Source organism: Diadema setosum, chromosome 17, assembly GCF_964275005.1.
Source record: "Diadema setosum chromosome 17, eeDiaSeto1, whole genome shotgun sequence".
In the NCBI taxonomy this organism is placed as follows: Eukaryota; Metazoa; Echinodermata; class Echinoidea; order Diadematoida; family Diadematidae; genus Diadema; species Diadema setosum.
The window spans coordinates 21,015,236-21,032,766 of NC_092701.1; the positions used below are offsets into that span (position 1 = coordinate 21,015,236).

General features: G+C 39.7%; 2 protein-coding genes across 3 annotated transcripts; one reads left to right on the forward strand and one right to left on the reverse strand.

Moving 5' to 3' along the window:
* Positions 1 to 530: 530 nt before the first annotated feature.
* LOC140240699 (anaphase-promoting complex subunit CDC26-like) lies at positions 531 to 3,813 on the reverse strand. Its single transcript, XM_072320457.1, has one exon. It carries the CDS (start codon positions 3,740 to 3,742, stop codon positions 3,434 to 3,436), a length of 309 nt encoding a protein of 102 aa, XP_072176558.1. The 5' UTR covers positions 3,743 to 3,813; the 3' UTR covers positions 531 to 3,433.
* A 1,885-nt stretch (positions 3,814 to 5,698) lies between these two features.
* On the forward strand, positions 5,699 to 17,531 carry LOC140240738 (pseudouridylate synthase TRUB2, mitochondrial-like). Of its 2 annotated transcripts, none has more exons than XM_072320501.1 (6): positions 5,699 to 5,806; positions 10,266 to 10,426; positions 10,827 to 11,075; positions 14,481 to 14,624; positions 15,243 to 15,452; positions 15,817 to 17,531. In XM_072320501.1, exons 2-6 carry the CDS (start codon positions 10,291 to 10,293, stop codon positions 16,110 to 16,112), a joined length of 1,035 nt encoding a protein of 344 aa, XP_072176602.1. In that variant the 5' UTR covers positions 5,699 to 5,806; positions 10,266 to 10,290; the 3' UTR covers positions 16,113 to 17,531. The 2 variants fall into 2 exon arrangements, with proteins under 2 accessions (XP_072176602.1, XP_072176604.1); XM_072320503.1 differs by having other exon boundaries at positions 15,827 to 16,107.

A 17,531-nucleotide genomic window follows, 5' to 3' on the forward strand; every position in this document is an offset into this window, starting at 1 on the left:
CTGCATGTTCTGTTATTGTTTATTTGTTCGGTTATTACGAAATTTCGATATAACGAAAGAAAACTGCCGGTTCAGAGGACTTCGTTATAACGGGGGTTCACTGTAGGCCTATCATCACCTTTGGCGTTGCTATATAGGTACCCCTTCTTACACCTAGATGGGTATTGTCTGGCTTGCAGACCGTCTGCTTGTAGTTATTTCCTTCCTCGAATATTAACGCCCTCTAACGACAAAAGAAGTAGTAGTTTAGCTGGATGGTCTCTCGACAAAGGCAGCGACCTTTAAGCAGGTGGCGACTTCGTTGCCGCGGAGGGCGCATTTTGTAAAAGGAGTTCAGGTGGCAGAGCGTCTGGAAACCAGACTAACACCTGGGTCCAAACGGACATGGTGTGTAAAAATACTTTGTCGGAGGGCATAAGCACCAGGCGAGATTCAAACTTGGGTCCTCCGATTGGGAGTCGGGAGTCTTATCCACTATGCCACAGGCCCCCACTGCTTACAGGTACATAATAATACATGCATTATGCACACACACACACACACACACACGCACACAAATTAGATGGGACCACAGTTTTCCCTGTTTAAAGTTACACAAAACGGGTAGAGTGCAGATGCATTTGCCTTTCTTTACAATTAATTCTTTTGTTTTGGCATTCTTATTTGTTTCACAGCAGGTACAGCGTAACAGACCTGCATTTTGACTTATGGAGTTCATTCACCTTGAATCATGATACAGTACACTGTACAATCAAACTACATAATCACCACTCAGTTACATTTTTCAAAGAGACTCCATGGAGAATTTAGCATTATAATTTTGGAGGGGTACATTTACCATTTTAATATACTTAATTAAACAGTAGGGTAAGCCATATTTCATGTTTGATATGCCTACATGTACCATCAAAATGAAAGGTTTGTGTATTAAAAAGTGCAGAACATTATTCTCTCTTGTTGTGAAACAAAATCACCAAATTACAGGACACCCACTAAGTGAAGCAAATGTCTCATTCAAGATTCTTTACAGTGAGATAAAGGTTTACAGTGTACATGGAGTACCATTTGCAACACTCACTTCAGCTTAACAGCTGACATTGATTTACAATGTAAACATATGTATTTTGAAATGGCATTGACACTGACACTTCAGTCTCATGTACATAACTCTGGCTTGCGCTCAATGGGAGGTGCTTAGCAGTTCTGAAAGTGCAAGTAGGCTGTATTTCTCAATTCCACCAAATACATTGTACATGCAGTTTGTGATGTTCTCTAATTGGTAGGAGACCGGTTTGCCTAATTTGATGTCAGTTTTAACAGGAACAGTAAGCAGGGGGAGTACAGTATTTCTCCTATATACAAGGTTGTACCTCCCTGCAATTGCAATTTAATGTAATCTAACGTCAAATATTATTCAGGAAAAAGAACACCTTTTATGGTTTTACAATATACTCAGTATGCTTCAGCATTTCACTTCATCATCTTTTAAGATATCCAGTATTTATGAAGTTACAGTGTTATCAAATACATTTGTACACTACACATGTATATTAAAATCACTATTTATAATTCCCTGTACAAGTATCACAACAAGAGTACCACATGTTCCAATCATGCCAGAGTGCTCTATACAGCAGGCTCACATTTAACAAAAATCCTTGGGATGAGTGAAATCTCTCTTTTGCATCCAAACTTTTATCAGGCTTTTAAAAAACAACAATAAAATAGACAGAAGCTTTGAACTAAAAGCAAGAAAAAAAAATGTGTTGCAACAAGTCTGTTAAATCAGTGTTCTTTGTAATGAGAGCATGTTGTGTTTTATCACATTATACAGTGTATAACCCTTAATATGCACAGGCACTTCACTTAAAGCATCAAGCTTTTATTTCATCAGCATCCAGTAATCAAAACTTGATCTTGGTAAAAAAATTAGGGAGCCAACTCAGGCATGTCAGTGAGTCTTGAGGTCCAGCAGAATGGCCATGGGGACACAACAGGGATGAGGGAATTAGGTAATCCTTTCCATTGACAGTTATCAGGTGGTTTACAGACATTTACAATGTATGCCAATCAGCGAATAGAGTGCTCTGAGTCTGTGCCAATCAATGAACAATAAACAACAAACAAACAAAAAAAAAACAAAGAGGTCATAGACTCACACACAAGTTGCACGGTCTCGTACACAAACATGCAAACACATTGCTCTAGTATGGTATAGGGCCCTACTGGTCTGGTAGTTATCAGGCATTTTACACCATAAGAGCTTCTACACTGTTTAGGTTGCATCAGGTTTCTGTACATGGTCAGAGGCTTACACAAATGCCCTGACAGCGAATAACTTGATTTGATTAAACTCATACAGAGGACCGTCATTATAACAAAGAGCTAACACCATGGTAATTACTTGTACCTTGTTATATCAGGCTCCTCACTATTTAAGGGTACAAAAACAAAGCAATACAGAGTTGGGCCTACATTTATTACCATTTTACAGGAGGGCGATGTTAAATCATGCCTCTTTATAATGAGGTTCTATTGTAAAATGCATGCAATTTTGCCTAACTTTGTGTTTCCCTCAGAAATGTTTTGCCAATGATTTATGTTCTGTAGAATGATCTTCCCATTCCACCGGGTGAAATCAAAAGTGCAGCAGATCCTTCCAGCACCAGTCTTCAAAGAGTTCCATCTTGGATGAACGCTTCCGCCAAACCCTCCCATCATCTGCCGATGAGACTCGACTAGACATCTTGGCTTCCCATCATCATTAAAGCATACAGGCTGGGCTCCCAGTAGCAACAAATGGCAACAAACACTGGGGTTACACTCAAACAACCTAGGTCTGGATTGGTTACTGGCTGATCAGAATACAGGGGACTGAGGCACTACTCATCTTGTGTTTGTGGTGTTGCAGGAAAGCAAACCAGAAGGTACAGCCATAAATGAACTTGGAGATTGGGAGAGTGTCATACTGACACTGTATCCTCAAAACACCACACAGAGCTTTCGCAACCCAGCAGAGAGATGACAGACGCTGTAATTTGTAAATTTATGTTGAGCTAGTAGTGGCTTACTAACCTTGGAGTGCTGCATTGTACACAATTGCGTTCGGGCTGGTGGTAACAGTTAATGAGTTATGAGTTAGTGGCTTACTGACTCAGATCTCAGTTTAACATTTGTTGTGGTGCATACGCAAGAAGAATGACAGTGATGACGGTCTCTGTCACGCAGCCAAGCACGGTACCCTCTCGTCGAACATCTGAAGTCACGAGCAGAGTCACACTGAATGTCGCTGCTGGAGATGCTTGGAGTGCTGATGCCGGGGACTCCCCCGCGGGATCAGCAGGAGAGCATGCATTCACACTTGCATCGATCAGCATGCATTTTGATAAGAGTAAATCTAATGATGATAATCTGCAATTAATCAACGATACCATCATGATTCACCTCCTCGAAACTCTCCGATTCGATGCGATGTAGTTGGAACTGGTCTCGGATCAAATCCAATTCTCGCTCTAATCCTCTCATCCCGGGCGCGTGGATCAGCGATTTCTCCAGCGGGCACCACGGTTTCCTGCCCGGCTGCGGCCCCGTTGGACGCGTTCGACTGTGCTCCCTTTTCCGTGGGACTCAACCCGACAACTTGCTCCACCCTCCGTTTCTGTTCGAGTTCTTTTTTGACATTATCAAACTCCTCCAAGTCCTCTAACTTTAGTACGATTCTCGTAGGTCCTCGCTTGATCATTGTCCCTAGTTAGTCGACAATCCTAGACCCGGATTCTGTGACAAATAGATCTTTGCTTACCCAGCTAATCACCGAACATCGCATCGACACTTTGAAATCGCGCCTCACGTGTACTATTGTGAAGGCAGCAGAATTAAAGAGGTCGAGTACGGAGTACTAGATATCAAAATAATAGTGGCTGACTTGAATTGGTCGGGTACGGGCTAGAAATTTTTATTTGTTTTTCCTTTATTCAAATAATATTTTTTTTAATGTAAAATAAGATAGATTTTTTTATTTCTTTAAGTTTTAAATGTTAAATAATGGATTTTAATTTTTTTTTTTTTTTTATAATATATCCTACTAGTATCCTGCAAAATGAGTTGTATGGTTGAGGGGTCTAGATATCGCGCACGAAAATTTGAAATGCTCTTATAATAGAAGTTATTCCATAATCGTACCTGAATTTCTCAATGAATATCACGAAAATGTAGAAAAATCACCTCCCAGAATCTCCTGATGATACGATGACGGAGTAGTGCGCTGTCGCCGTTTGTATGTCGGACTTTTTTTTATGCGTTCTATTTCTCGGGGTATGTAAAGATCGCGCAGCTGCCCTCTGTAGTTTCATGCGTGAAAGTGTCTGCCCCTCTGCGGCTGTAACGTGCTCCGGCTTTCGTATAATGATAATAATAATAATAATGATAACACATATAATAATAATAACAATAATATACACAAGTTAGGTAAAACTGCTGTTGCTTAACAGGGACAAATTTAATATCAAGTGCAAAAATATTCTTTTTTCACTTGATATTAAATTTGTCCCTGTTAAGCAACAGCAGTTTTACCTAACTTGTGTATATTATTGTTATTATTATTATATGTGTTATTACTATTATTATTATTACTATCATTATTATTGTTATTATTATTATATGTGTTATTATTATTATTATTATTACTATCATTATTATTGTTATTATTATCATTATTACTATCATTATTACTATCATTATTACTATTATCACCACCACCATCATCGATCATCATAATCATTATTATCATCATTATCATTTTCATTATTATTATCACTTCCACCACCATCATTTTATCATTCTTATTATCATTATTTTCATCATTGATATTGTCATAATCGTTAATGATTTTCATTTATAAAGTTTTCTTACAATATTTCTAATCACTTTAACCAATAATATACACGTAATATAAAATGGAAAAAAAGTAAAATAATTAAATTATGAACATATATTGTGTGTGTGTGTGTGTGTGTGTGTGTTTGTGTGTGTGCTTACCCATTCGTCACCCTCTCATTTTCGTCACCCATTTGTCACACTCTCATCTAATTTGTTTTCTTCAGTATCATTATGGTTATGGCCCTCCCCTGTCACAAATATATCACAAGTTAGCGCAAGAAATCACAAGCAAATTCAAATTAAAATCACACTTCAACTTCGATAGACTGAAATATTTATTCCTTTGTAATATTATAATCGTTGTGTTAAAATTTGACTTAAAACAACATTTATTAACAGTATTTCAGCGTAGCTGGCAGCATACATTGTTCTGGTGTATGATGACATCACGTGGTAAACGATCGATCGAACAAATTACGAATTCTATCGACTACGAACGAGACAAGCGAGACGACACGTCTAGGCTACAACATCCTTAGAACAGATTTTAAGGGAAGGTAGGTTTGTTCAAGGTACAAAATTGGAAATTTAGTGGAAAATTTGTTGGAAATCAAAATTTCTTACCTGCTTCCTTCTCATGTTGAGCGGTAAGTCAGGTATGTTTATTCCATGGGCGTATCGGCAAATTTTGCGCTTAGTCCTACGCGTAATATCGCTTGCTATACGCAGTTACGCTATGCGCGATCATTAGGTCCCTGCGCGAGACCTAGTACCCTTACTATACAATGCAAAATTGCCTCCTCGGTTCAGTTGTTTGATGTGAAATGTTGTGTGGTGCATTGCGTTTCGTGCGATGTTAGACAGTGCAAATCTAGGTATTCAGTGGATATCAACGAAATGACTGAATTTTGGCACCATCTATTTTGAGGTAAATGCGTATATAATCGGCAGTATTTGGTGGAGTGAGCGTCCAGTCACATAATCAGACAAAAGTGTTCATGTTCTAGTTGTTGATCGCATTGTGGTCCCATATGTTGATTTTTGTGCTGTGTCAGGCCATGACACCAGCTGTACCAGTTAAAGGGAAGATAAACCCCAAGAACAATGTGGATTGAGTGAAAGCAGCAACATTAGTAGAACACATCAGTGAAAGTCTGAAGAAAATCGGACAATCGATGCAAAAGTTATGAATTTTTAAAGTTTTGATGTTGGAACTGCTGGATGAGGAGACTACTAAAGGTTATGACGTATGAGAGGACTACAATATCAAGAAAATATAAAGAAAATACTACAAAAATCCATTTTTCATGAAAATTACAAATTCCATCAACTTGATATTGACATATGTTAAGGGTAGCAATTATTCCCCCTGCTTTCTGAAAGCGGTTGGTCCACTGCTCTTTCATAATTCTAGAAAAGTGAATTTTTGTTGAATATCCTTTATATTTTCTTTGTATTGTTGTCCACTCATACGTCATATCCTCTAGTAGTCTCCTCATCCAGCGGTTCCAACACCAAAACTTTAAAAATTCATAACTTTTGCATCGATTGTCCGATTTTTCTCAAACTTTCACTGATGTGTTCTACTAATATTGCTGCTTTCACTCAATCCACATTGCTCTTTGGGTTTACCTTCCCTTTAACACTGCGCGATCTAACTGCTGCGACCAGCCCCAACGCGTAGCTCCCACAGTATAACTGTGTACAAGGAGCGCCCCGGGGGCGTTTTTTTTTTTAGACGGCACAGATTGGGGAAACTAAAAATCTATCGGGGACCCTATTCCTAAACCTAACTAACCCTAACCATCAAACCCTAACCCTAAACCTAACCCTAAACCCTAACCCTAACCCTAACCTAACTACACGCAGCCGCTGTCGCGAATCGCGACAGCGCTGCACCTCTATTCCTTCGCGGACGTTGTTATCGTTCACTGTTTCCTTCATGAATATCTTTATTAATCGTGGAAAACTAAAATATAAGGAATTATCGTAATCTATGACCATCACTCAATAACCGGTATGCGATTTTTTGTTTAATTACGTCTAAAACTTACCGAAATCTATGGCTGAAATCAGGTCTGTAAACGTCCTTACTGCTTCACTCCTCATCTGCGTGTTATATGAATGGCATTCACTCTCGTATACTACAACGTAGGTAGTCGAAGTTAGTCGGGTGACCCCGACTAAAAAAGGTCAAATCATTGCCGGTGCAGCACGCGCGGATCTACTACAAGTTTTACGTAACACATGAAACGCACGGGCGTAGGTAGTTTGTTGATTTTTTGAAGCTCTCGAAGGAAAAGATGCCACCGCACGATCTATACTCCGAAAAATTCAACAATAAGGTCTGGATACCAACAAAACGCCGAATTCAACTCAACAATCAGGAAAATATGCTGTAGATAAGTGTTGCAATTATATTAGGCCAAGTAAAAAAAGAAAGCAGTTTCTCGTCCGGGTTTTTTGAGCAAGGCGATGAGGGAGGTCCTTACTATTTGATATCTTACTATTTTTTCGAGGATTGTCAAAATGGAAGTAATATGTGTTTCTCGTCCGGTAATTTTGAGAAAGGTAATGAGAGAGGGCTTTACTATTTTCTATATCCAATTTATGAAATGACTATCACTCTGGTATCTGTGTTATGAGAGACCGGGTCCCAAGTGTATGTCTTGCCTGCACTCTGTGCATTTTCAAACAAATAGATATATACTACCATACTTGAAATGAAACTTCATGCATGCAGAATTACATGTGCTTTTTCTTTCCACAACAGATGTCAAGGGAAAATGAACATCTTAATAATGGTATCTAGGCCTAGTGTTGTAATGGCATTTCTGATACCCGGTACCAGTGTAAGCTTGCAATTCTGATGTGTTGTGCTATTAATTTAAACAGGTATAAAATATGTCTTTCAACAAAATACCAATGTACGACTGAAATAAATTCCATGATATTCAAAACACTGATTTATCTATCATTGGTATTTGTGACTTTTTGTGTCCACACAGCTGGTATGTATATATCTGCATCTCTTCACAGTACAAATATATTGTAGCACATTCAACTGGAAACTGGCTTGTACAATATTGCAGATGGATGTCAAAATGATACTTGCTGATATGGCATTATAGAATTAAACCTTTAAAGATGTTTCTTCATGTTCTAGACATTTTGATGAATGATATTGTATACCACACGACAGGGGATACGACTCACGGCCGTGTCCTTGAATTTACATCGTAAAGAAAAGTACATGTATCCCGCAGAAATACGAGACAAACCAGAATCCGTGGAAAAGTTATTTATTTTGTGGATACACCCATTTAATAATTCTACATTTGCTGGAAAAGCGCATTCATTTTCTCTTCAAAATAGAACAAATCCGTCATCGCCGTCAGATGTAACGTTACAGAGCTGAGTGTACGGGCTTCTACACATTCGCATGCTGTGTTCATGCGTGCGTGCAGACAGCTGACAGGCCAGGGGATGGCCTATAGACAGTGCAGACACGCATGCCATACGCGACCGGCACGGCCACGGTGCACTGGCACCGTACCTCGACACTGCACACACATGCACATAGTCACAATGACACGAACATCAAACTCGATACAATCCTCACAAGCATTTGTACAGTACAATTCATCCGCTTAAAATATGAGAAACGGGGAAAATACGAACAATGCGCGAAATATGCGTGGAATATCAGCAATTGTTCGAAGAAATGTTGCTGCTATCGCGTTCACGACGTACCCAGTGCGCTGTATCCATCACAGCCCAGGCCCGCGCCCGCCCGCGCCCTTCCAACTACAGTTCGACTGCTTTGTGATTTGTGCGTCATTCCTTCTTGCCGAGCTCGCAGTATGAAATGCATGCGTTATTACATACGCACTACGGAAGCTACAGCTATACTACGGCTAAGTAGAGGACGCAAGGCGTATACTAGTACATCACGATTGGTACTGGTAGGTGAACTGTCGATTTTTTTTTTCGGCGGCCGAAAAATAGTAAATATCAAAAAAGTCGATGCGGCAACTGAAAATCGATGCGGGTGGGGAGCGGGCTGGGACGAAAATTATGAATTTCTTGGTATTTTCAGCGCCATTTTGAAAATAGTAAATAGTAAAAAAATCGATGCGGCGGCCAAAATCGATGCGCGCGAGGACGAGAAACTGGTTTCTTTTTTTACTTGGCCTTACTCTTAAAATCATACAAAATAAAAGGTATTTTATGTGATTTTGCCGTCAATAGTGACGGTCGTTTACAACGTTGAAACACTAACTCATGTCAGACCCTGTGCTCAGCACAGTGTCTGGTCAGGCTAACCCTAACCCTAACCCTAACCATAACCAAAAACCCTAACCCAACATTTTTCCCATAGGTTTAACACGCGCCATGCCCCAATCTGTGCCGTCTTAAAAAAAAACGCCCCCCCCCCCCCCTGGGTTATGCACGATACTACCGTACATAGTAATAAATTTACTGCATTTGTAACTTGCAGCGACATGGCTGAGTCTATGCATATGTGCGATCTATTAACTGTAATATCCCCCTTTTTTTTAATTCAGTCTGTATTGTGACTACATTTGTAGATCTAAGTAATAAGACTTAGATCTAGCACTAGTAGCAGATGTCTTGGGTCTAGAGAAAGAGAAAAAGAGCGGCATGATACTTTCATACATAGTGTCATGATTACAAAACTAAAAGATGGCCCTGACCATTCACAAGAAAATTACAACCCAAATCTCCATTTGCGGAAATGACTAGAGTCTAGGTAGTTAACCTTTTTTTCTTTTCTTTTTTGCAATCCTATGATCTGTTTCTTCATTTACCTTCACTTCAGGTACTTTTTAAAGGCTTGGTAGTTGGGAGAGTTATTTTGAAATTTACAAATAGGGCATATATTATAAATAAAATAAAAGTAAATCTACTGAAGGCACTGACATGGTCAGCGGTAAATGATATTTTCATGGTACCACAATTGAACAACCGTTTGTTTACTAGAAGAATTTACTAGAAATATAATTCTCTCTTTCTCTCTCTCTCTCTCTCAAAAAAAAGGAAATGCCCACAATCAATGGCAATAGACTAGCAATGCTAGAAACACACACCTTTTTAGGGGGTTCTACTTTAAGTATGGAGCATGCATTGCCATTATGCATTGCACATTGTTTGTAGGATGTTGCTGTTAAAATTTGTTAAATTATAGTTTATATGTATAGACCCTATGTCCCTAGACCTATAGTATATTACAATTTACATTACTAATTGGCATGCTACAGCCCCTCATTGACCACCATGGCCTGGTTTACATACTGAGATAAGTGTATGTGAATATTAAAGTGCCAAGGGTAACCATATTTTCAACCTTTCTCTGTATACCACAGGAGAAATCTCTTATGAGCCTGCAAGATGTCTGCCAGTAGCAAAGGGTTCCAGCATGCACACAAGGCATGGCAGGCTCTCAATGGCATGTTTGCTGTCTACAAGCCAGCTGGTCACACTATCAAAGGAGTGAGAAACAAAATCAAGACAACTCTCCTAGAAGGTAATCCAGCCACCACTAATGTCTATTTATGTGACAGATTCCACCAACTTTTCATCATGTTCTGAAACTTCCAGACTCTCAGATTAATTTTGAGGACACCCAAAACAAATGTGATGTGTTGTATCAGACTTGTAAAGTGCAAGGTTTAAACTTTTATTTTTCTATTCTATTCTCCAAAGGATATTTCAGAAGTGCAGTCAAACTTCTTTTGTGTGTCTTGACCACAAGGTTTCTGACCAGTACCATTCATTTATTTTGTTGTTGGATGAATTTGCTTAAATGATGATGCCTGAAATACTGAGGATTGAGAGTCCCACACATGTGACACTGCATCATGACATTGTTTTTTTTTTTTTTTTACTTTTCAGTTTGGTTTATTTTGTTTTACCTCTGTCATCAGAGCTGAATAGCCTCAAGCAACGGCCACAGAAGACCCTCGTCAAATTTGTGCCAGAAGGCGAGTCTGAAGTAGCCGCGTCTGAAGTAGCCGCATCTGAAGTAGCCGCCACGTCTGCACGTCCAGGTGCACTGAAGGTGATGGAAGTACCTAGCTTTGCTGACCACCCTCTGGTGAAGGGTCCATCATACAGCAACATCAGTGTGTCCGTTGTGTCCCGTGGCCTTGACTGGAAGTCCTGTGGAGTTATGGGTGAGAGTTCTACAGTTTGGTGCTAGTTGTAGATCAGCAGTAGTGATACAGTCTGATCTCAGTTATCCGGCCATGTTCGGACTGGCATTTTGCCGGTAATGGGAGAAATAAAGTTTATGTATATTATGTACAACTTGTAGGCCCACCCAGTGGTAGCTTAAAGAAGGTAGCACACACTGCAACTGTTGAATACTGTATGCTAGCCTACCTAGTATCATAGTTTTCTGTTGGGAATATTATACAAATGTACATGTAGGTAAATCTTGTGAGTTTTCAAAGGGGTTTAAGTGAGTTTGAAATCATTTTCATCTTCACAGTGTGAATGCACCCAGTTGATAGAGAATTCCAGATAAGAGAGGGCTGGAAAATCGAGGTCGGACTGTATTATCAATGATAAGATCCACCTCTAATTTGATTATGACAGCATTCCTGTGTGATTTTACAGAAAAAAGGAAAAGGTCACTATGAGATATTAAAGTTTATTGTGTATTACATTAAATCAGTTTGATAATGTCCACTTTTCTTTGTTGATCTTGATGATGTAGACATTAGACTCTGCATGATATTAAGCTCTTTCTCATGATATTCTAAATGAAACCTTGTGTGAGATAAATGAATATTAATTCATTCCTTGTTTCCAGGTTACGTAACTGTAGCATTCATCAGAATCATTTATAGAAAAGTGACCTACATGAACGATGGAAAGTCATTTTAAATGAGCGCTTGTCAACAAATGAAATAATGAAGCACTGGCAATGTAGTCAAGGCGCTAATTCCTGTAAGAGGCTTAATTAAGGAGTTCGTTCAACCCACCCCGCAGAAAAGGTTTGACCAGACAAGGTGGTAGATGGGACCGCTATGAACATCCCCAGGTAGTATGTGGTTCCAAATTGTGGTGTCAGTAGAATTTTACTGGCCACTTTTCATCATGATTTGTTGGAACAAACGTAAAAGAGTCTGCTCACGCCAAGACTATTACACGCACCACTAGCACTGTTACAGGCGCCAGTGCCAGTGCTGCGTGTAGTAGTCTTAGCGCGCATATACTTTTTTTTCGAAAAGCAAGGGTTTTGCCTGCAAACTAACTTTTCACGCCAAGCTGGGTTCGGTGTAGTGTAGTTTCTAGCCGTCTTTATTTCGTCTTTATTTCAAGAGTTCAAGCAAGCCGAGTGAGAGCGCATACCTGGTGATTGTGACGACCGAATCGCAATCACTGGGTGTGTGCTCTCACTCCACTTACCGCAATATATACAGCGGGCTTCTGCATAATACACAAGCTGCAACTCAGAGAAATAAGGACGAAAAAAACGGCTAGAAATTAAGACTAGGGTCGATAAACGCTTGTCGCTATTTGGGGCACTGAAAACGACAAACTCACACAGTTTTTGCATTTATTTCATGAAGAATTCATCAAAACTGCATAGAAGTATATATGTACATGTTGCTAGAGATGTCATCCATACAGTGGGATTCATTGTAGGTTATAATATTGTGCATGGTTACCATGGTAACCAGATGCCTAAAGGTGACTGGTAACCCTCAAAATGCCTCCTGCTGCTGCAAACATTGGTGTGTTTTTTTTAATCTTATAGATGCAATTAAAAAAAGCACACAATTTTTTATTGATTTTCGTTAAAAGAGTTTTCCCTGTTGCCATGGCAACCAGTATTATCCAATCAGAATTTAGTTGTCAATAACTCAAAAACTAAAGCCCACAATTTCAAAAAGCCCAATAAGCATGTCCTTCCTTCTGCATAAAGTGTACGGCATCAGGTATATGTGAAGAATATGTTGAAGCATTCTCAAGTTACAGCAAAATTTGTAGCAAAGGCATAATACTAGTAAACGGCCATTGAAAGAAAGATATCATTTTCGAATAGTATTAATGCATTAAAAAGTTGCATCCGTCGTACTTTCAACACAAATTTGAGTTCAAAGCATAGGCAAATGTATATAGTTTTTAATAATGTATGGACACAAATGTCCCTTAAAAATAAGATGAATACAGAAAGCAAAGCCAATATTCTATAGTAGCTCTTTCGAGTATTTACAGAGCGATGGTTATTCAAAACAATCCTGGAAAAGAGCAGAGGAAAGCAATTGATTGTTTATGTTCTTAAAGGAAGTTTATTCAAGAATACCGATAAATTCCTTTCTAAAGAAGGAATATATATATATATATATATGTATATGTATATACATAACATGTATATATATATATAGAATAAAATGAAATATCATGATATGTAAATTTTATTCAAAACGTGCAGTAATGAATTAAATCTTGGGAGTCTTTTCCATTTTTATCCAGACTAATTTTACAGTGTAGAGCTCATCTACAATGACTGATGTGCACGAAAGGCAAAAGAAACAAACCTGTCTAAATTCCAGATATTTTTGGGAGTTACCAATCACCTGTAGGCATCCGGTTACCATGGTAACCATGCACAATATTATACCTTACAATGTATCCCATTGTATTGCTGACATCTAGATAGCAACATGCACATAGTTTTAATGCATTTCGATGAATCCTTCGTGAAATAAATGCAAAAACTGTGATAATTTTGTCATTTTCAGTGCCCCAATAGCGACAAGCGTTACCGACCCTAGTCTTAATTTCTAGCTGTTTTTATTTCGCCTTTATTTCTCTGAGTTACAGCTTGTGTATTGTGCAGAAGCCCGCTGTATTGCGCTAAGCCGAGTGAGGGTGCATGCTCAATGATTGCCACAAAAAACGGTTCGGGCGTCACAATCGCTGGGTATGCACTCTCACTTGGCTTGCTTCAACTCGGAGAAATAAAGACGAAATAAAAACGTCTGGAAACTACACTACACCGACCCCAGCTTAGCGTGAAAAGTTAGTTTGCAGGCAAAAACCGATGTTTGTTGCGGAAAAAGTCTTTGTACGCTAAGACTATAACACGCACCACTGGCATTGGCGCCTGTAGCAGTGCTAGTGGTACGTGTAGTAGTCTTAGTGTGCGCAGACGCTTCCTCTAAGAATATGGTCATGTCGCAACTAAAATGGCCTGTAAAATTTCATTGATACCACAATTTGATATCACATACTACCTAGGGGTGTTCCAGAGGGTCCAACCGACCACCCCATGCAGTCAAACCTTTTCTGCGGGGTGGGTTGAACGAAGTCATTTTTTCTGGGTCGCTGCGCCTGGACTAATGGTATGAATTGGAATGTGGTATATTCATCTTGAAATGTTTTACATATATTCCATATTGCTCAAAACTTTTCAACTTATCATTAAGTGAAGCCATTCCATGTTGGAAAAATACAATACATCAGGGTGCATTTCATTCGGCACTTTTGCACAAATTTTGTTTAATATCAAACCCTAAATAGTTTCCTCTCATTGCCTTTTCTGTTTGGACGGTTATTCTCCAAAGTTCTTGCTGTGAGAGATGGGAACAAGCTTATCAGTCAGTACCAGGATGCCCGGTTACCACGGCAATACACAGTGAGAGGTTGCTTTGGAGTAGCTACAGATTCCCATGATGACAAGGGCAAGATTTGGCAGAAGACAACCTATGGTAAGTGACACAAAGTCATCAGGCATGCCGGTATCTATACTTTGAGTGTTTCCAGTCCATGATTAGTATTTTTTCAAGATACTGTACATGTAATTTAGAAATAACAGAATTTGGATCCAGACATTTTGGCAAATTGCTTCTGTATTTGACCTATTTTTGCGTGAACAGTATCCATTAATTGTAATCAGCAATGTGAAACTTTGCAACTGATTGACAAATTGCCCTACATCGACGTAAATAAGCACTGAATTGATCAGTTTTTTAGTAGTAGCCATGATAAAAAATCATGGGCGTACATACTCGAGCAGGATTTTTTATCACCCATGATTTCTTATCATGGCTACTACTAAAACACTGATCAATTCAGTGCTTATTTACGTGGATGTAGGGCAATTTGTCAATCAGTTGCAATGAAAACATCTAGACGGAAGAATTTCATGAATTTTAATGTGGAACTTGTCTTAGTTTAAACCATTATACATCCTGTCTGTGGCTAGTATCACATGTTTGTCAAAATTTAAGATGTTTTTAGTTTGCTTCTTCATTTGCATGGGCGTTCAAGAGGAGCGGTCGCTTCAATAGTCTGCAGATATGTTTGTTGTATTTGTCCTGCCACAGACCACATCACTTTGGAGAAGCTGGACTGGGTCATATCCAATATTTGCCGCAGCTACCAGCGGGAGCTGATCAGGCAGTCTGGGGTAGACATGCAGAGCCAAGAGGCCTACGAGTTGGCAGTGAGAGGCCTCTTACACCCTGTCGGGGAGACAAACCCTCTACTCACAGACATTAGTTGCACCATGTTTGAACCTCCCTACTTTGAGTTAGGTAAGTCCAAGCTTTCAACTAGCCCATCCTTAGGTGCCTTGTTTTCCGTCCATTTCATGCAAAATTATTACCATTCACTGTGAAAGTGAAAATTTTTATGAGATTGATTTTTTGCTCTCGATCTTGTTAGACAAAGTCTGTGTACTTTTAGATTTACTGATGTTGGCATTTGTTTTACTAGCAATAGCATACATTTACAGTGTATGTAGACATGTTATAGTAAATTAAGTACTGTGATTTGTACAATGTCTTCATTTTTGCAGTGGTATCTCACAGAGTACAATATGCAAAGTACCACACTACAAAAATTTCCACAGGTAGGGTAATTGAATTTTTATTTTCTTTCCCTGTATATTTCTGCCAGAAATACACAGCTATGCTGACTCTGCTCAGTACCTTCGGAAAGTTGTTCACGACATTGGCCAGGAGCTCAAGTCATCAGCCGTGGCACTCCAGGTCCGGAGGATACGCGACGGTCCATTCAGTCTCGACAATGCCCTGCTGAAGAAGCATTGGAAACTTGACCACATTGCTGCGGCCACTGAGGCCTGCAAGCCCCTGGTGAGACCTTCGGAGCTGATACCGGTCAGCCAGGGGAGGGAGGCGGTCCGATTGATGCAGGAGGTGGACCCTAATTTACGCCTTTTACAGAGAGAATGAACTGGGGAATTTCTTTTCCATGTGTAGAAGACAAGCGGACCACCCATCAGAATGCATGCAGGGTTGATTCCACCACAAATGTCTGCTGCTAGTGGTTGATACCCTGAGTCACTGATGAGTGCATTGCAAGAAGCATTGGCCAAAGAGAGGACCTGCCACTTCAACCTCTCAGTCAGGACGAGGACTAGTGGTGACAAGCTTTGGAACACAGCATTATGTCCATCTAAACAGCACATTGCACTTGTGTAGTGTGATGCGCTCTCTTGCTGTAACCTTTCAGCTAGAGATGTACAAGTTTCAGAATGGCCTTCCTGCTTCATCCACACATGATGGTGCTCATCTGCAGGAATGCTGTCAAGGGGAGTTTCCCATTAATTTTCGTGTGCTTCGTGTGCCAAGCTGATAGGCACAGAAAATCCCAAGCACAGAACACACTGTCCAAAATCCCTTGCTCAGAAAGGGTCAGTATAAAGAAGAACTGAAGAATGGAGTCCAATAATGGTGCAATTTCTCATTCGACCCAAGGATAGTGTAATGGTACAGTGTCCTATTGCAGTGGGAATGAATGAACTCCCCCACATGTAGCGTACTTCTTTAACAACATTCTGTACTCCTTGTGAGAGGCTAAAGATTGCGATGCAGTTTTTATGTACTGTGTAAGTTGATAATGTCAAAATGTCGAAAGTGGGGAGCACCAGACAGAGTCAATGTGTCTATAGCCCGCTGCCTGGGCAGTATTTTCCATCCCCCACTTAGCAATAAACGCCCTCTGTATCTCAATAACAGAAAGGGCAGCTTCAAATACCACCCAGTACATTTTGGATAATTTGCATCAAGATTGCAATGCAGATAATATTCGTGGGCAGTTACAAGTTCTACAGGAACATTTCTCATTGGCTCTCTGAAGTGCCTGTCAACAGTACCAAGCGTGACCTACATGTACCACACGTAAAGCATGAAGAGCGCATGTACACGTGAGCCATATTTGGACACTATGCGCGTGACTGACAAACCACAGGGCGGGGACAATGAACCTCATTAGAACCAGGGGTGGTGCAAAAGTTACCTTGTCCTTTTTTCACGAGCATATGTGGATAGTGAACACAAGAGGGTGACATAGAAGGATATGGACACAAAAAAAAGGACAAGAGCCTCGTCTCATTTGTCTATTGACCCATGCTGCTTTGTACTTGTTATTATACCATACAGCGAAATTTCTTAAGCTTGTGTATAGAATTGATCTCTCCTTGGAGCTTCTCATTGAAAACAATACTTCCTTCAAGAAATTGCAGGTTGAAAATGTGAACAAATTACTCTGCCTCAAATGTAAACTTTTTATTTCTTAACTCATGCGTGGAAGGTGCACTTGCGATACTTGGGTGTCTAATTGTTCATTTATTTATTTTGTATGCTTTACCC

Excerpts from the sequence above, each read along its gene's own strand:
- LOC140240699 (XM_072320457.1), bottom strand. The coding sequence starts at position 3,742 with ATGATCAAGCGAGGACCTACGAGAATCGTACTAAAGTTAGAGGACTTG.
- LOC140240738 (XM_072320501.1), top strand. The coding sequence starts at position 10,291 with ATGTCTGCCAGTAGCAAAGGGTTCCAGCATGCACACAAGGCATGGCAG. Across the intron at positions 14,625-15,242 it reads TTGGCAGAAGACAACCTATG|ACCACATCACTTTGGAGAAG; the intron begins GTAAGTGACACA and ends GTCCTGCCACAG. Across the intron at positions 15,453-15,816 it reads ACCTCCCTACTTTGAGTTAG|AAATACACAGCTATGCTGAC; the intron begins GTAAGTCCAAGC and ends TATTTCTGCCAG.